This window comes from Serinus canaria, chromosome 2, assembly GCF_022539315.1.
Source record: "Serinus canaria isolate serCan28SL12 chromosome 2, serCan2020, whole genome shotgun sequence".
Lineage (NCBI taxonomy): Eukaryota > Metazoa > Chordata > Aves > Passeriformes > Fringillidae > Serinus > Serinus canaria.
Window position 1 is genome coordinate 104,219,180 of NC_066315.1, and position 20,072 is coordinate 104,239,251.

Genomic DNA, 20,072 nt, shown 5'->3' on the forward strand with positions numbered 1-20,072 from the left:
TACGAGACGATAAGAACAAAGAGTTACGGACGGTCCGGGTACCTTTTCTGGGCAAAATAAGCCCGAAAAAGGATCCACGTTAACAGAGGATTAATCCTTAGAAACAACAGCCTGTTGCATATTCATACACCTCATACATGATGCATAAATTCCATTCAAACAACGGATTCGATCTGGTCAGTGTCAACTTCCTCTTAATCCTGATGGCGTCTTCAGAGATGAGCGAGGCGGGAAGTTCGTTTCTCCTGACAAGGGAGCAATCAATTCTCTTTCTGTGAAAGGTTTAGGTGTCCTGTGGCTGCTATCTGGTGCGAGTACCTTAAAACAATATCTCACATATATAGTTTCTATTTTAACATTATGTTATAACCTAAAGCTATATTTAACACACTACTTAAAAAATTAATACAGCATAACTTTCTAACATAACACACATAATATTCATTTTAATATTTGCCAAAAACCAATCATATAAGCCGCATTTTTCAAGTCCACTCTCAGCGCTATCTCCTCCCCAAGCTTTGTTAAACTCCCCGCATCCGAGATCATTGAAACGTGTCAAACACTGAACTTTATCAAGCCAATTCTACCGAAAAGTTATCCTTCCAAAACCTGCACATCAAGGGAAGCCCTCATCACCCCCTACAACACCTGAGAGGAGGCTGTGGCCAGCTGGGGTCGGCCTCTTCTCCCGGCAACAAATGACAGGGGACAAGAGCAGATGCCCTCAAGTTGTGCCAGGGGAGTTTCAGGCCGGATATCAGGAACAATCGCCTCACTGGAAGGGCTGCCAAGCATTGGAACAGGCCAGCCAGGGAAGCGGTGGAGCCACCATCCCTGAAGCGTGCGGATGCGGCCCTTGGGGACGTGTTTAGGTGGCGGGCCTGGCAGTGCCGGGTTAGCGGCTGGACCCGAGCATCCCGTAGGTGTTTCCCGACCCAAACCCCCCGCACGGTCCGGGATTCCCAGGACCGGCCAGCTCCCACAGCCGACGACTGCCACACTCCTCCCTCATCCCGCCGGGGGGGGCGGGCCGCGAGGCCATGGCGTCATCGGCGCGCGCCCGCAGCTCCGCCCGCCAGCGATCATGTCGCCGCCGCTCTTCAGCCTGCCCGAGGCGCGGCTCCGCTTCACGGTGAGCCGTCCTTCCTGCCTTCCCTCCATCCTTCCTGCCTTCCCTCTATCCCTGCCGCTCGGGCGGCAAGCTGCGCGGCCGAGCTGCGCCTCGGCGGCTCCGGGCCCGCAGCCTGGCCGGGGCTGCTGCCGGGAGCGGCCCGGGCGCTCCTTTATGGAGCGGTGAGCGCGGCCGAGGCGCTGCGGTGTGGGAGTGGGAGTGAGGGCGGGATGCGCGCCGGCTCCGCCAAGGGTTGGGGGGATCAGTCCTCAGGTTAGCGAAAATTAACGTAAAAGACAACGAAAGTGTAGCGTGCCCCTCGCAGCAAAACGTCCGGGCGTATTGCATTTGCCGTCTGTCCTGAGGGATGCTTTTCCTTTCCCAGAGCTGGGGGGCTCCGTGTGTTCCCAGGCCCCTGGATCCCGGTGCTTGCCACCCAGGTGGTCAGACAAGAGGATGGGATTTGCACAGAAGTGCTCGAGGCACAACCACTCGATCCATTAGAGCGATTTTGTAACAGGAAGTGGTAATTTTTAAACCATCTTGTTAGCAGGAGTCCTGTGCTTTTTAACATCTTCATAATCGCAGGACTTGCAGGGATCCTATGCAAGTTTGCAGGTGATAAAAAATTGGGAGGCTCTCAGGCACATGATGCCATTCTTGGGGCTGTCCTTGCAGGGCCAGGAGTTGGACTCGATGATCCTTGTGGGTCCCTTCTGACTCAGAGTGTTCTCTGATCTGTGTCCCAAACCATCATAACCACCTGAAGCTGTGAGTGTAGCACCTGAGACAATGATAGATACAGTGTTGGTCACAAGAGCCTGACCCTGTGTATTGATTAGAAATGGTGTTTTCACCAGGCTAGCCCAGGTTTGAGGTGTGATGTTCTACTAGTTTACTTGCGTAATTTCCCACGTGCTTGTTATTTGCCCTTCCTGTTACAAAGGTCTCTCTGTAAACTAACACATGGTGTGTGGCAGAAAGATTCCTTAGTATTTCTGTCCACTGTCAGAGGAAGGAGAAAGATCCTTTTAGTTTTGTACTGGTGTTGTAGCTTTTCTTTCTTTGCATTTTGGTAGACATCCACCAGAGAGGCTCTGATTAACAAAAGCATCAAGCCGTTGTTGAATGCATTTAACCAAGTTCCTGGAAGGTAAGTGAAGGTCACTTGTTTTTTTAAACAGTGCCTATTTAGATAAGTTTTGGTAATCTTGTGCCTGAGGGTTGTTACTAACTAAGGTGGAATGTTTGCTTTTGCAGTGAAAATGAAAAGAAGTGTACCTTGGATCAAGCTTTTAGAGTTGTTGTAGAAGAAGAAATAGTAAGTATTTTAAATGCTGAAGCTTATCTCTTGTTGACCCTCACATTTTTATTAGCAGGCTATTATATTAATGTAACAGCAACTTACTTTAGTGTAAGAAAACACTTTATTAAAAACAGGAGCTATGTGATGGTGAGGTAATTGAGATTAAAGACAGATGCTTCAAGGAGGTAGGTAGAATCTTGTATTTTACAGATATCACACTGTAGTGAGAACTGTTGTCTGAGTCTTTTTTAGCAGTTCTTTGTAATAGTTATGAAAGTCTGCATCTTAAAATTCTGATTCATAAGCATGCATTGTTCAGTAACTGTACTTTAGGAGTGGGTGGAAGGGGTAAGTTTGGAGTAGATGTCAGAAAGAAATTCTTCACTGTGTGGGTGGTGAGGCACTGGAACAAGCTGTCCCAAGATGTTGTGGATGCCCCATCCCTGGAAGTGATCAGGGTCAGGTTGGATGGGGCTTTCAGCAATGTGAGCTAGTGAAAGGTGTCTCTGCCGCTGGCCTGGGGGTTTGAACAATGGGATATTTTGGCCTCCCCAAATCAAAACTATTTTGTGATTTGTTACTTGTGTAACAAAGCTGCCTTGTCACCTGGAAAGAATGATGAAAAGAGTCAAATAGTGTATGATCAAATCATATTTGAATGAAGTCTGAATGTGGGATATTAATTTTCAGAGGTAAATGACTCTGTGCATGTGGGTCTTTAGTGGCTGGAAGCAGTCAGGAAAAGTTTAATTCTCAATAAAAACTTACTACAGTTAACTGATTGGTCAGATTTCATAGATTGTTTTGGGAAGTTGAATGTCAGTATTTGTTTTAAATATGCCTACTTGGAAACAAGAATTTTAGTTTTGTTAGATACATTATGGTCAGACTGGAGAATTTAAACAGTGTTTTCTTTGTTTAGATAAACAAAGCTCCATGTGAGAATCTCCTGGCAATTATTTCTCTTGCTATTAATGGAGTCACAGAAGGTGAGCATCTCTGTTTCAAATTTATTGGCAGTTTTAAGGACCATTTAGGGGAATTTTAAAATCTTGATTTTTGTAAATCATCTGCTGTGGTTATCTTTGGTTGACATATGGCTCTTATGCTAGTGGTTAATTTCAAAAGAGAAATTAAGTATAATATAATTAAATTTGGTTATATGTGTGACATTTGTGTTGGAATCTTTTTTTTTTAGTTTGTTTTTTTTTTTTGTTAATAAGGAAAGATGAATGGGTTTGGTTGCAGCAGGATTAGCAGTTTCTTAGTCCAGCACTCTAAAATGATTAGAAGCTTCCCATCAGAATTTCAGAGATGAGATCACTGAGGCAGAGAGGTAAAATGACTTGGCAGTGGCGGAAATGACATCTCCTGGGTATCTGTGCTCATCTCCTGTCAGTATATGGCGGGTTTTTAGATACTTGAATCTGTTTCAATAACAGATTGTGTCAGAAATCAGCATGCTGTTCTCCTCTGAAGTGGCTCTTGCTCTCTTCCTTTTGTTTATTTGTTCACATTAATTATCAAAAACTGTTTGTTTCAGTAAGTACAGGTCAATTACATGTATGTTTTATGAGCTGTAGAATAACAAGAGCTGTGCTATGAGGAATGCAGGCACTGCCTGCAGAGTATGGGTGGATGGGCTTGGAGCACTGTTTTAGTGGTGTTTGAAAAGGCTTTCGGGCTTCATGGATGTGTGTACTGGGACTAACTGTGGATATAGAAGCCTGAAAAAGTTCACTTGCAGTCTGCAAAAAGATGTGACATTATTTCAGATTTTGAGGTCATTAGAACAGTGATTTTTTTATATTTGTTTTATGTTAGTGCAAAGCTTTTGCAAATATCATTTGAGTATGTGTAGAAATAGCTTTAATGAAAGTTCACATTTTAGCCCAGGTTTTCTGTTAGGATTTGTAGGAACTCAGAAAAATGTCTTTCTTCTACTTTCTTTAATAAAATGTCCCTCAAGTGTAATGCTTCTCTTTGCTTTGTATTTCAGTTCAAATTTGTTGAATAAAAAATTTCCTGTTCCTCATAGGTATCTGCACTGCATCAACTCCTTTTGTGCTTTTGGGGGATGTTCTGGATTGCCTCCCTTTGGATCAGTGTGACAAAATTTTCACTTTTGTGGAGAAAAATGTTGCTACGTGGAAATCGGTAGGTATTTTTGCAAAATGTTGCATAGTTTGGCCAAAGCTTTTATCTACAAGAACCATTTTAATGAACAGAATTTAACTAACTTTGTGGCTGACACATAAGTGTCAGGAGCTCCAGAGTCTCCTGAAAAGCATTCTGCTGTCTCAGTGTTTTCCTGTCCTGGATTTTCTACCTAGAACCTCCTCCCATAGTCATTCAGGCTGGTTTGTTTCAGATAACATTATGGCCCCTGACATTCACAAACTTGTTAATTCAAGTATCTACCAATTTCTTCTTGCAGATCACCAGTATTGTGAACACTGTAAATCTTTTGTGTGTGCTCTTTGCTTATTTGTATAAATCATACATGGAGTAATAAAGGAAATGAGTCTAAAAATTAGTGCATTCCAAGAAAAAAAAGTGGATGGTGTTCTTACAGTTCATTGTCACACGTGGTTTTTCTTTATGAAGGCTGGATGTAAATGTGTTTTATGCTTTTTTGAAATTTGTGGGCTTGCCTTTTTTTTAGACCTGCCTGTTATGTAAGGGAAGACTCAAATCTAGAGTTATCTGTAGGAGTGACTCGTACTTGCTTGTATCTTGTGATTGAATTAAATCTGCCCAAGAAGGTTTTATGATCTCTTAATGTTCTAAGTACCTTTACTCTGTTTCAGAACACATTTTACTCTGCAGGGAAGAATTACTTGCTGCGCATGTGCAATGGTGAGTGGTAGTTTCTCAGGGAGGGGGGAGGAGTATTAAAGAACTTCCTAGCTCAACAAGTACAAATTATTTTAATAATTTTATTTAAATTCAGATGTGTTCAATAAGTAATGAAGTTAAAAGGTGCATCACTGAACAGATACTCATTCTTGGTTATTAATGTAAAAGTAATTCACACCTCAGGGAACTCCGTTCATCAGTGGAGATCATTATAGAAGAATGTCTATACAGGTGTTGTCATTCCTCAGCAGTGACAACACCTGTATCCAAGGCTTTATTTGAATAGGATTCATTCAAATTTATTTTTTAATGGTGTTGAAAGTGTTAGGAGAATTGGCAGAATACGTTTGGAAGAAATATGTCTGGTCAGAGGGAATCACTGGCATTTGAATTTACAATTACGAGCTTCCTTAGCTCTGCAGGTCATGTAATTAACAAGTCTTAAATTCTGTTACATGAGAAATGAAAAGAGGGATAAATACTAATATTCTTTACTTTTTGGAATATGTAGATCTCCTAAGAAGATTATCTAAGTCACAAAACACAGTCTTTTGTGGAAGAATTCAGCTGTTCTTGGCTAGGTTATTTCCACTTTCAGAAAAGTCAGGTAAGAGTTTTTGCATTTCATCACACTTAACATCAAGACTAAATAAGCTGAACCTTTAAAGTCAATGATGTTTGCAGACCAAATCCAGTTGGACCAAATCACTTTGCATTTACATCCTAGTTCTTGTGTCTGTCTGTGGCGTTGTGACTTTATTTGCTTCGATTTCAAATGTAAGTTTTGAATGCTCTGAGAATTGAGTATCAGTATTTCATAAACAGGCTTGGGAATGTTACAGCTTTTAAGACTTTCTCTTTGTTTTTCACAGGGCTTAACCTACAGAGTCAGTTTAACCTGGAAAATGTCACTGTTTTCAATACCAATGAACATGAGAGCACTCTGGGACAGAAGGTGAAAATTCTTATGTCATTTAATTGATTCTGCGGTTAATGTGTAAGATTGTATGTACAAAAAGTGTTTGGGACTGTAGGTTCATCATTTGGTTGTCCCTCTGCCAGACCAAGCTATTGTTTTGGGAATAGGCATTCCCAGATGCCTGTTAGTTTACCTGGAACATTAAACTGTGCACTCTGAGGGAGAAAAAGACAGGTCTGATTGTGAGGAATGAGTACTGTCACTTAACTGTGGAAAGTTTTCCCCACAGTATGCAGAGGACAGAGCTGTCTCTTCAGCTTTTTTCAGGAGAAGTGAGGCTACCATTGCATTAAGACAGAAATTTGTTGCACGTATTACAGTAATAATACTTCAGAGATCTTTTGAGTTACCAGCTTAAGCTTTCTGATCTAATATGTAATTGAATGTTCACAGTAAACCACACTAGGAGAGCTCTGTGCAAACTGTAGTGGCATTTATATGAATCTTAAATTATTTTTTTCCTATTTAGCACACCGAGGAGAGGGAAGAAGGAATGGATGTGGAAGAAGGGGAAATGGGAGATGATGAAGCACCAACGAGTTGGTGAGCTGACAGAAATTTAAAAGCTGAAGCAAAGCTTTATAAAATAAAAGGAAAAAAGCTGGGAAATATCTTTAAATGTTATGGTCCGATTTCTCCTCATCTTCTGCTCTCTGAGGATTAGATGTATCTAATCAGTGAAGGCTCCTGGCAATGTCTTAATTGTTTAGGTTGTCTGGAAAACAGAAATGTACAGATTTGAAAAAGTTGTATATCCTGGCTGAGAACCACTCTGGTTTTGACAGTTTTACAAATTCCCTTCACAAAACTTGTTGTGATTAGGTGTATTCAGAGATTTTGAGTATTTGCTTAAGGAGAAAAAGCTGTGTTCCCCTTCGTGCCACAGATAATGAAAAGCTCCTAAGATCACTTTTGTGTACTTTTTTTGCTTTTATGATGAGAAAGTAACAACAGATTGAATGGAAAATTCTTACAAGGACAAATTTTGAGTTACAGATTCCTCTGTGACTGTTCACTACTGACTCACTAATATACTTCCAAAGTGAATAATGTTTTCTGGGGTTGTACATTCCTGAGGGAACTTGAATATAATATATTGCTTTTCAGTGTGTTTTTTTTCATTTTTTTTTTCCACAGTTCCATTCCAATAGATTATAACCTGTATAGAAAATTCTGGTCACTTCAAGATTATTTTAGAAATCCTGTGCAGTGCTATGAGAAGGTGTCATGGAAAACATTTCTTAAGGTAATCTGAGTTCATGCTCTCAACCATTCAGCCTAAGTAAAGGTCATTTTTTACATGAGTGGCAGTGACTGCATAAGCATGGAACAGTTCAAAGGCTCATGCTGCTGGAAAATGATGGTGCATGAGGAAATGCATTTTGCTGTTTTTTAAGTGAGCCTTTTTCAGTAAATGAATATATTGTGTTAAAATGTACAATAAATTCCCTAATGTATGTCAACATCAGAAATGCTTCATATGTTGCAACAGTGCTAGAGGTACTTTTTTTTGTGCTTTATCAGCTGCAAAAAGCAGAAGTTGTGGGTTTGGGTGGGTTTTTTTTACCCCAAGAAGATAAATAGCTCTATCTAGTCCTTGCTGTTATTTTTCAGTAGTCATACTGATGCCAGTGGCATCCCAAAGATTACTGGTTTCTAACAAAGCAAATATCTTTGTAGAAGCAATGACTTGAATGTCCCCTTCAGCCAGCTGTTTCAGTTTTGCTTAGTATGAATATTGATGAGGATTTATTGCTAAGGTACTGTTTCTTCAAAATTTGTCACTCAGTATTTATTTAATTCAAAGAAGCTTAGTTATTTTTTAATCTTCGTTCTCTGTGTTCTGGTAATAAGAGGTGACATCTGCTCAGACATCCTAATATAAATCTAATTTATGACATCTACTAATGGGGCCAAAAAAAAAATAACCCACAGAAAACCACCACAGGTGCAATTCAGAAACTGATCAAGGCCAGACTTAAGTCTTTCAGATGAAATTTTTTACTGTAGCACTGTCATCATGTGAACATTTTTTCTTTATGATGTTTAAACAGCAAAGCATTGTTCAGAACCCAAAATGTTGTTTTTCTTAGTGTACTTTAAGTATTCTGTATGATTAAATATTCTGACATGATAACACTTTCACTTCATTTGTGGTGTTCAGACCAGGCCTGCACATCAGTAACAAATGGCTTGGGCTGATAGCAGATTTACCAAGTATTTTACTTGCTTGGCTTTAGGTCTGCAAAGGTTCAGTATTGTTTTCATGTGGTAAATAACTGTTTTATAGTACTCGGAAGAAGTTTTGGCTGTTTTCAAAAGTTACAAATTGGACGACACTCAGGCTTCCCGAAAGAAGTTGGAAGAACTGAAAACAGGAGGAGAGCATGTGTATTTTGCCAAGTTCCTAACTAGTGAAAAGGTACGTGGTTTCCCTTCCAGAATTCCAGGCTAATGGAGGTTGGAAGGAACCTATGTCTGGTTCAGCTTCCCTGCTCAGAGCTCTCAGCTGGAGCAGTTGATCAGCTCTATGTCCAGTTGAGACTCCACAGTTTCTCTGGATATCCCATTACACTGTTTGGCTGCTTTATTTAGGTAGATTTATTCTATTCCTTTTTCTCTTTTATTCTTTGTGTGTTGCCTCTGTTAATTAATGACTCAGGGGCTTCTATTTCTGGAATAAGAGTCTTCAGTAATGCTGCCATTTGTTTATTGGATTTCATTTCTAATGTTACCTTTACACAGACAAATTAAAAGAGTAAATATTTAAAGATCTTTTGCTTTTTTATTGTTGTTTAGCTGATGGATTTACAGCTGAGTGACAGTAACTTCCGTCGTCACATCTTATTGCAGTACCTAATACTATTTCAGTATCTAAAGGGACAGGTCAAATTTAAAAGGTAATGTGAAAATACTTTGTGTTTTGGGGGTGGGGAACTGGGAACTTGGAGATAAACCAAAATATTTTACATTAGTTTGCCTACTTATTCTGAGTTTGTGGAGCTTGGTAAATACAGGGTGTGGCTGAAGTTATTTTACAGCAGGAAAGCAGAGGTCTCAATTAATTTCTCTGTTCCTCTGCCTGACTCTTTGCCCTCCCATGCTGTAGTGTTGATTGGACTTGCTCAAATTTGTGCCATTTACTATACAGGCAAAACCACAATCTGTTCATCTTTGCAGAGTAAGTTTTCTGCCAGGTTGGTGAGTTTTGGGGTCTCAGAGAAGTAGAGGTCATTAAAACTTGCTTACAGTGAGTGCCAGCCATCAGAGGGAAGGAGACTGAACTTGGCAGCACCAAGCTGTTAAGACCAGTGCAAGCAAGGTACTTGTGTGTGGCATCATTTTGAATCTGTACTGATTCTGCAACGTGGCATTGGTTGCTGGTTTGTTTTTTCTTAGTGTACTGCAGAACTCTGTCTCAAATGGCAAGAAATAGCAATGGTGAATATTGCTTTTATAAATTCATGGGATAGAACCAAACTCCATCTGTTCCTAGTCTCTAACATTATTCTGAAGAAAACCTCTCTCTCTAATTTCCTGTGCCCTGGGCCATATGTGCACATAATTCCTTTACAAGGCAGCTGTGTCCCACCTGCTATATATTGCTTTTTGTAAGCACCTCTCAAAGAACTTTGTAACTTAGGTTCATTATCCTAATTCTACAGATTATTAAGGCAGTCTAATGCTAAGAAGGAATAGAATTCAGATCTTCTGAATTCCACTTCAGTCCTTTTGAGGTGACAGTCATTTCAATGTCATTGCATTAAAATGTTCATTATAAATAGTCACTTACTGGTGGTCAAGGATGGCATGAGATACAAATGGTGTAGTACAATACTTGGTGAGTGGTTTTGAGATAAATCTTTTCATTGTGCCCATTTGCTGTGGTTTGGGTCCAATGTCAAGGTGTGCTCTTGAATGACTCAAATGGGCTTCCTATTGGGTGAATCTACACCTTGAAAGCACATCTAATTAATTCCACAAACTAATAAATGCCCTGGGACCAGAGCAGATCACATTCAAAGCACTTTCCTCAGATCCCCTCTAACACCCCTCAGAAGGTATATAGTATGCATTATGTGTCCTCCAGCACACTTTCTGATGTGCTGTTTTGTTGTTTTCAATTCCAGTTCAAACTATGTTCTAACAGATGAACAGTCTCTTTGGATTGAAGATACTACAAAAGCAGTCTACCAGGTTGGTACAGTATCTTCTTTCATAAAAATTACACGGAAGAAAATATTAAGTGTGTAATATTGTATCAACCACCTTTGAAGTAGTAACCACCATTTTCTCTGGAGTTCTTTTCCTACATGTTCTGCAACAGATACAATGCAAAAAGTTCACCTTCTTTTCTCCCATTCATAGCTTCTTTCAGAAAATCCTCCAGATGGGGAAAGATTCTCAAAAATGGTAGAGGTAAGTGTTCTGATGCCTGCCTAAACAAAGTCTATATAGCACATAAAAAAGCAGTTTCAGCTTATACTAGCTTTTGGAACACACCTCTTATATCTGAGAAAATTTTTACTTCATCCTAGTAACAAATGGTCTTATAATGTCTTTTTATTTTGCAGTCATATTTTATCCCATGTTTTCATTAATACTCTTTTTTCCTTCTTTGCGGGAGAAGCGGAGATATGCCTGTATGTGCATGTGTACATACAGGAAGATGGGTTATTGGAAAGCAAAAAATATTTTAAAGTTTTTGCAGATAGGAGTCCTGTGCCCAAAAACATGGAAATGAAGTACAAGTGAAATTAATCAAAACCCAAGAAGTCATCTTTTGGCTTTCTTTTTTTCCTTTACTTTGACTGCATCTATTTTTTTGTCTAGACCAGGGGAAATAAAGCTTTTCCCACAATCAATTTTTGAAGAGAGAAGTTACACTATTTTTGCATAAATTAAACCAGTTGCCTAAGATTATACTGATTATCTTTAAGATAGTGACTGAAACACACAACCTAGAACAAAATTTTCCCCGTAATTTTAATAGCTCAGATTAAAACTTTGGGGTCAAGTGCTTATGACCCTAATAATGTGCAATACTTTCTGTCTTTCTACAGCATATATTAAATACTGAAGAAAACTGGAACTCTTGGAAAAATGAGGGTTGCCCAAGCTTTGTGAAAGAAAGGTAACTGTGTTATGAAACAGAAGCTTTCTGCTGCTTGTTTGAAATGGTTGTTCCACTTCAGAATCTGGTACCCATGGTGTGTATTAACCACTCACACAACTTGGAGATCTGTACAGTTGCCTGTCCCTTCAGTGAGTGCAGGCTCTTAGATTTCTGCCAAAAGTAGTAAGGCTTGCAGTGTGTCAGGGAAGAGGTGGTTATGGGTGTGTGGGCTTTCAGGAAAGCATTCTGCATTGCCTCAGGACAGTATTTTGTGGTACTGAGGATCCAGTGGTCCAAGAGACTGGAGCTGGTTTTGCCACTTCCTGCTTTCAGCAGACCCTAGGTTGAAGTGGTTAGTGCCTGACTTTTCCATATATCCCTTTGGATTGCCTCTAATGAAGCCTTTGGCATTATGGTTTTGGCAGGGCAGCGTACCTGCAGTTTGTGTAACAGTTCTCTTACACAATTTATTTATTAGTTTTTCGCTTGATAGTGATCACTTACCTTAAAGCAAATGACAATTAGATGACTTTCACCACTAAAAGTTTCCCGTATACTAACTAGAGGCAAAATTTGAGCTTTGACTCCATATGTCTACTTGAATATGTTGAGGGGATGACCAAACATTTGTCTTCCACCCTTCTTCATTGTACACAAAGACTGTGGCCTCTTTGTGGTAAGGAGCATCTGGGTCATTGTATCTTTGGAGATTCCTTTTTATTGGAGAGATGAGGTGCAGCCACCTCTTCATGACTTAAGCTGTTCGTAAATACAAGGGAGGGGGGTGTTAGAAGAGAGAAATCACTGTTGGAGGGGGATTATGGGGAAGTAAAATTATGAAATTTGACTTTTGTAAATATTCTGTCTCCTTTAGATCTCATCCAGAGTTTCAGCTTGGGTAGGTTTTGCCCTAACCTCAGTGCTCTGGGATCTCCATTGTCTAATCCCATGAAATCAGATGCAGCTGGGGAAACCATGGCCTTGCAACCATGATCCCAGCAGCAGGGTAGATCATGTCCTGCTGGCACAATTGTGATTTGCTTCCTTCTGTTTATTGGGAGTCTGGTAGACCTTTACATTTTTGAGGGAGCTAATTTTGGTGTCTGGCAGAATCCTTTATCTCTACTTTGCCTTCTCTCTCCTTTTCCCCACTGCCTCCTTCTACCCTTAGACTCATTGTCCCTTGGTCCTTTCATTATGGTTTAACTTGGCACCATCTCAAGGTGAAAGGTGAAGGGGAAACAGCTTTTTTTGTTCTTGAGATATTACTGGTTTGATACTAAAGAGCTTTTTTTCTTTTTTTTTTTTTTTTTCTTTTTTTTTTTCTTTAGACCTCCTGATTCTAAGCCAATGAGGCCTGTGAGGAAGAGGCCAGCTCCAGAGGACTTCTTAGGAAAAGGATCAAACAAAAAAATCCTCATGGGGAAGTATGTTGGTTTCTCTTTCCTTTACAAAATTTCTGGGTTTGGCTTTGTTAGTTGGTTTGGGGGATTTTGTATTTGGGGTTTCCCCCCTCCCCATTTTTTCTATGCACCAATTTTCAAACATCTTAACTCTGGAACTGCCAAAGAACAGCCAAAGGATATATCACTCCTTTAAAACTTGCAGTAGGCTTTCTTTCCTTATAACCATCTTTTACAGATCCCTTTAAAACAGTCCATGAGTGGGGCATGATAGAATGATGAACATAAACAATGTGTGTTCATGCTTTTCTTTTCAGCGAGGAACTGACCCGCCTTTGGAATTTATGTCCTGATAACATGGAAGCCTGTAAATCTGAGAGTAGGTAGGTAAAAAAGGGGTGTGTCATTGTTTAAAGCTAACTAATTAGCACTGTAGAGAGTTACAAAATTGGCATAAGGAAGATGTACAAGATGATCTTAGGAGGTGTGCATTTCACACCTTTAGAGAAGGTGGTTGTGTGAATCTTTGCCCTGAAACCTCTTTAGAGTTCTCCTCACTTCTTCGAGTATTTATGCTGCCAGTAATTTTCATTGCTTAGTAAAATCTAAGCTGAAAACCAGATGAAAACTCCCATTTTGTAGAACATGATTGTATAATTACCTTATATAATGAAGGAAGATTGCCAAGTCTGTCTCTGATGAAGTTAGCATGCTGCTTGGCTATTATTTTCAAGCAGGCCTGTGCTTTAAACAATGCTAGATAAGAGGAAATTGGCTACCAGGCATTGTTTCAGCACATACCATGTTTGTTCGTGGGGCAGATACAGAGAAATGTAGTTATTAGTTGTTATGCTTGCACAATTGTAGGAAATGCTTAAAATGTACTCTGCTACACAACTTTCTTTGTTACAGATACTAAAATCTCTTTTACTGTGCAGACATGATGCAGAGTAAGAAAATTTGGAGAAGGAATAGGACAGTTCCCAAAGAGAACTCTGCTGGTAGTGGCTGTAAAGTCTGGTTGTGTGGGGAGAGGTGCTAGCTGTGCAGCTATCCTGGGTGGAGGAATTGCTTTTCTAGAGGTTCAGAGCTTTGCAGAGGAAGTGCCCTCCTTTCTTGTGAGGCTGGGATTTACAGGAAGGCCTTTGACAGGATACATGCCTTTACTAGGCCAAGGGATGAAGGTGGTGTGTTTGGAACCAAAGCTTTTGGTTCCATGTGTGTGATTGTATTCTGCTGCAATGTCTTTAAATAAAAATAAATAAATAAAGCCCTTAACAAATATAGATAAACAAAGAAAATGCATGCTGTGGTAAACAGGAAATAGATCCCATGGCATCCAGATTCAGTTGCAAGTTTTTTTTATGGGCTTTGTGACTGTATGTGGTCAAGTAAGTGTAGCTTTTTGCTTTGGTTCTTCGCTTCTCCATTTAAATGGGGTAATACTTCCTTAGCTGTCCCCTTTTTGGATGGTTGTTCTGGGAATAATATGGCAGAACTCATGGGTTTTCAAGGTGCTGGCTTTTTCCAGTAGTCAGTGATGATGCATGGGCACTGCTGCCCTGGGCAAAATGCCTTTTTCAAAACAAAATTGAAGTGAATTTTTAGACCAGTGTGCTTCACCCCCTGCTCCAGCCCTTTACTAGACTCCTTTGCAGAAAGCAGGTGTGTCTCTTTCAGCGTTAGGTAGGAGAAATACAGATTATTATGAGCTTGCTTAGCACCACTGAGAGTCTTGGCTCTCAGTAACCTTCAGCTCTCACACAATCTGTGTTGCTTGGGTAGAGTCTTCTCAGCAGCAAACCATCCTGATGGTGTGAAGTATCATTTCTGTTCTGTTTTTAGGTCAGGGTTCCTTTTGTGCTGCTTTGAGTACCTGTCAGAACCAACCACAAGCGGTTGTGAGAGCAGATGGAACTGAGGTGGGGGGTGGCAGGGACAGCCATGTTTTGCTGCTGTCAAATGGCACAAAATTAGCAACCGTTTTAGACTACTGAGAGCTAGTGAGCAGTGCAAATGCTGTTGACAGATGTTGATATCACCTGTTTGTATGGCAGGAGGTTTAAATGTATATCATAGACAGTGCTAGCAACTGCTGGCACAGTCTAATGGTTATGCAGTAAATAATTTTATAGCAACATGTATCAAACAGTTTCTTTGCTTATTTAAAATTGTTAAAATTGAGCGGGTTGGTTTGGGATTTGTATTTTTCTCCTCAGTGGATGAGCTTGAGATTTGTCTGAAGGAACAAAGACTGTCTATTTTTGAGGAGTTTGTGAAGCATATTAAGCTCCTTATTTGATTTTTTTTTTTTTTTTTTAAGGGAATATATGCCAACACTGGAGGAATTTTTTGAGGAAGCTATTGAACAAGCAGACCCTGAAAACATGGTTGAAAATAAGTATAAGTATGTCCATCTCTGTGTTCCACTTGATTTTAATATTTCATGTTTGGATTGTTAAAGAAAACAAACATTACTAATATCTGTGTAGAACTCCAGAAATGTACCAAAACTGATTAAATTTGGACAGAATTATATTACTAAATGTCTCAAATCTTTCTCCGTGTTTTTATAGATGCCTGACTTTACTAATCAAACTTGTGTTTTGTTGTAGAGCTGTGAACAATTCTAACTATGGCTGGAGAGCACTGAGACTTCTGGCACGCAGAAGTCCCCACTTCTTCCAGCCAACAAACCAACAATTCAAGAGTTTACCTGAATATCTAGAAAACATGGTAATCAAATTAGCCAAGGAGCTGCCTGTAAGTAATATTTTCCTATAATAATAAATGCTGAATTCGTTCACTTTCTGGTTGTCCCTCTGCAGTCCACTGCAGACAGAGGGGGAGGGGAAAAAAGAAAAAAAAAAAAGTCAGGAAAAAAGCTTATACACTGAAGTAAAAATTACAAATAAAATTAGTCAAATTAGTCTAATCTCTGAAGATCCCAGAAACAATAAATTGAGTAACATTGATTAATCTAGTAACTATTGAACTCTGCCTTGTACTCTGAAAAAAACCAGCTGTGGCAATCCTGTCGGTAGGCAGGAGTGTATGCATATATATATATATTTTTTTTTTTTTTATATGTATGTGTGTGTGAATATATACACTTATATACATTAACCCAACTGCTTGGATTCCATGTTGCAGTGCAGACAGATTTTGTGGAAGGTATAAGGCAGAATCATGGCTCATGAATATACTGGGATGGCAGGAAAAGAGGCAGCATGTGCAGCTGGTGGTGCTGTTCTGTGTTACCAGAACTTTACAGCAAGGTTTTCCAGAGTTCTTTTCTCAGCTCCCTGTCTTCTGAAATATGCAAAACAAGAATAAACCTTGTGGAGCTGTAAAATTAAGGCATTAACCCTTTGCTTGTTCATCAGTACAAATTTGAGTCCAGGGGGGCCTTTATACACAGTGATAAGAGAGGCTACCAGTGGGGAAAGGGCACTTTCTATACCTCTAAATTAGCACAAACCAGAAGTGTCTTGCAGATGCAAACCCCTGCTTCTCTACTGAGAGCTTCCTTTTGTGTAATGTGAGGTCTAAAAGTTGGAGTTTAATATATGGCTGTTTTGGTTGTCCAGCCATCAAAGTTAACTGTAAGCTAAGAGCAAGTTTAGAAAAAGTGTGGGGATTTTAATTTGTTGAATGTATTAAGATATGGCTGCATGCAATATTCCTGATGATATTACTGTCATGTGCCAAGTGCTATGGCAAGAAACAACTGTGTACCTAAGGCCCATGGCTGAAATGAAAAAGATGAAGCCTTTTGGCTGATCTGTACCTGAATGAGGGAGTGAAAAGTTTGTTGTTTATATATTTGATTGCCACCTTCCAGAAGTCTGAAAGTACATAAACTTTGGGGAATTTCCAAGTGTGGAATAATATTAGCAAATAACAATAATAATGATTTTTTTTTAAAAATGCTCATTGATAGTGGTCTTAAATTTGGTTGTCTGGGTTTTGTTGTTTTTTTTTTTTAAGCAAGTGATAAAGCTCACTATGGAATGCTTAGTTGTTGCTACTATGAAAAGGAAGATTCCTATTAAGTCAGTGGATGCTTTTATGAGTTTTTTTTTGGTTAGTAATTTGTTTTATTAGAACTTACTGGTGTTTAGGAGACTCTGGGGGATTTTTAATTCTCATGTGGGAATTTGTGTCAGGCTTTCCATTCTAACGCACATTCCAGAGACAAGGACAGAGCTGTAGAAATTCTCTTTGAACACAAAATTCATCCAGTGATGTTTAGTTCTTTCATTGTAGCCTCCTTCTGAAGAAATAAAAACAGGTGAAGATGAAGATGAGGAAGATAATGATGCTTTATTAAAGGAAAACAATGAAAGTAAGATTTGCATATTCTCAGTCTTTGCAGTTTTTCTCTTGATGTGTGTTGCAGAATCTGTGTTTTAACATAGTTTCCACTGAGAGCCATCAGTCCTGCTTACCCCAGTGCATTAGCACCAAAAGCACAGCCTTTCTGGGACACAGGAGCAGCCTCCCAGTGTCCTGGCCTACAGTGCTGAAAGCTTCCAACCTGTTGGATTAGCACTTTCACTAGGAACCTCTTTCACCTTTTCTGCTATGTGGTCTATGTTGCCAGCGTCACTGGGTGTTCATGGCTGAAATGTCAGCTGTGTGAGTGCTCCTCACCCATTTTTCTGTTCTCTCTGCCCTTTAACCATTGGGTAAGCACTTTCCCCTAGCCCCTTCTGGGGTAGTAACTGTGGGACTTTCAAAAAGGATATATTCCAACTCTGAGATCTTTACTTCTTCATTTAAAATACCTTAAAGGCAAAAGTTTCTCTGGGAGAAGAGCAACCTTCCTGACATCATCTCACTCATTGTTCTCCACAATCTGTGTCTTTCTCTTGCCTTTAATCCTGGCATGTCCTGCTCCTAGGTGTTCTTCCCCATCTCCTTTGTCTGTGAATCTGCCCTCTTCCATCCTCATTCATGCCTTCATCTCACAGCACCTTCTCCCTTGTGTGTTGTAACCCTGTGTACCAGCTCCTGGATCCAGCACAGGCAGATTGGATACTGGGTACCTCTGGCAGCTTTGTTGCAAGCTGTTTTCTGTCAGTGGAAAGCCACCTGTGGGCTTCTGTGAATCTCTCTCATGTTGCCCATTTCCATCCAGCACTTGACCTTCTCCACAGTCTCCTTTGCAGTAGTAGAGAAGTACTTTCCTCTTCAGCTTAGTGCTAATTCTTTGTGGTGTCACTGTGTGGGATTTGCATCCTTCTTTAAATCTTGTATTAAAGCAATGATGGCAGAGCCATGGTCTGCTGTGCTTAGATATAAGGGAAATTATCTGAGGGCTTTTATTGGTTTGTTGTTCTGCATCTTTTGTCCTTTTCCTCAATGTAACTTTAGTTCAGATAAATGACTGTGACTGGAGACACTTGAAATTTCTACTCTGTGCCACCTCTCTTCAGGTGGCACAAGAAGGGACTAATTTTTAATAAGAGATTGTTTTTTAATAAAATATATTTTATTAAAAATTAGGAGTATGATTAATTTCTCTGTATTTCAGTTTTTGGGATTTTTTTCTTTAAAATTGTTGAAATAAACATGGGTGGTAAGCTGTAGATTGTAGACTGTGATAAGCTATGAAGGTGAAAACCCATCTGTAATCACTATAGCACTTGGCTTCTCAGCAAAGCTTAGTGTTCATGGTTCTTATGTCAATGCCAGAATGACAGAAAATTCCTTAAAGTACTGACTACACATGACATTTACTGTCATAGCCCTGTTGCCAATAGGAACATGAGAAAAAAGGGAATGAAACTGGGATTGTTTGTTTGAGGTTTTTTACCTGGGTTGACTTTGAGCAAGGTGACTAAAAAGTTCCAAAACACACCTAAATGTTAAAGATCACTCTGTTTTTTAATGTTATAATTGAGTTGTGTTGAAAACTGTAGTCTTGTCAGTCAAAATCCTTGTCTTCATTTGGAGGAGGCAGTTCTGATGTATTTAAGACTCAGGCACTTCTCTCAATATAATAGGAGATAACAGAAAAAGCAAGATTTTCCTTATTATGGGCATTAAGGGACATAGGTTTTGAAACCCAGGTAAACGCCTGTAACAATCTGCTCTCAGAGCTTGAGTAGGTTTGGAAAGCTGTAGGAAAGGTGTAAGTCAGTCTGTCAGTAAGTAAACAGAGGATTTAAAATGGGAAGGATTCATTTGCAGTCTCTGGAGATGTTCCCTGTGTCTCGCTGATGCCTTCTCTGTTTTCCCCAGGTCCAGAGGTGCAACGGGACAAAGCCATGACGGGCGAGCAGATCGAGTCCTTTGCCAACAGGCTGGGGGAGCAGTGGAAGGCCTTGGCCCCCTACTTGGAGATGAAGGAGTCTGACATCCGTCAGATTGAGCTGGACAGCGAGGACGTGAAGATGAGAGCCAAGCAGCTGCTGGTGGCCTGGCAGGATCAGGAGGGCTCTCACGCCACCCCCGAGAACCTAATCACGGCTCTGACCAAAGCAGGGCTCGGGGACCTGGCCGAAAGCCTCACCAACGACACCGAAGGCAGCAGCTAACTCGCCTCAGATGCCAGCTGACTGACTTGGGGCTGGGGGTGTTGGTAATTGTGACTCCTCTGGTGCTTGCCGTTGATAATTGTTACTTTTGTCGCTAGGTAACAGATTTTTGATAGGTATTTTATGTTCAGTAAATGATATAAAGCTTTTTAATATTACTGTTGGATTGTCCAGAATGTCTGAGAAAAGGATTAGTTGCCCTGGCCTGGAACTAGGAAGCTTCATCTTTGGTGGTAGAACATGAAGGGGAGGATGGAGAGTCCCGGCACCTTTTGGGGCAGGCTGTGGGCCAGTTTCGCACCAGCTGAACTCAGGTTGCTCCCACTGGACAGAGAATTGGCAAGTTCGTTGCTCACAGCAGGGAAGGACTGTGTGTGAAGGACTTTGGAGTCACTCTTTGGGGTCATGGGAGCTGGGGACATTCAAAATCTACCTGTTAGAGGTAAAATAAGAAGGTTGTGATGGTGCTCCAAGGCACAGCACTGACTTCCAGGGAAGAAGTGCTGTCCTGCTTTCCCACCGAAGCACTGGTTCAGTCAATGATCATGGGATTTCCATGCTGGTTTTTGTTAGTGATTCTTTTTAGCTTCTCATTCTTTGGCTGTGTAGGAACACTCCTGAGTACTGGTAAACAAGGAAATTTTTTGTCACAGGTTACTGTGAAGGTTTCATTTTAAGGCCATAGTTGTCTGTAGATGGGTACAAGCTGTTTTCCCTTAAAATGTGAGGGATTTTTGTTAAATTTTTGTT

The 20,072-nt window shown here is 40.2% G+C and overlaps 1 protein-coding gene across 2 annotated transcripts; it reads left to right on the top strand.

The window, feature by feature from the left end:
- Positions 1–1,031: 1,031 nt before the first annotated feature.
- THOC1 (THO complex subunit 1) lies at positions 1,032–19,480 on the top strand. Of its 2 annotated transcripts, XM_030239464.2 has the most exons (22): positions 1,032–1,135; positions 2,194–2,267; positions 2,375–2,435; positions 3,343–3,409; positions 4,459–4,577; positions 5,231–5,279; positions 5,791–5,886; positions 6,152–6,234; positions 6,728–6,801; positions 7,396–7,504; positions 8,549–8,680; positions 9,058–9,158; positions 10,389–10,455; positions 10,627–10,677; positions 11,322–11,392; positions 12,249–12,272; positions 12,706–12,801; positions 13,095–13,160; positions 15,101–15,184; positions 15,393–15,540; positions 17,047–17,125; positions 19,027–19,480. In XM_030239464.2, exons 1-22 carry the CDS (start codon positions 1,088–1,090, stop codon positions 19,320–19,322), a joined length of 1,995 nt encoding a protein of 664 aa, XP_030095324.1. In that variant the 5' UTR covers positions 1,032–1,087; the 3' UTR covers positions 19,323–19,480. The 2 variants fall into 2 exon arrangements, with proteins under 2 accessions (XP_030095324.1, XP_030095329.1); XM_030239469.2 differs by lacking the exon at positions 12,249–12,272 and having other exon boundaries at positions 1,033–1,135.
- Positions 19,481–20,072: the final 592 nt, after the last annotated feature.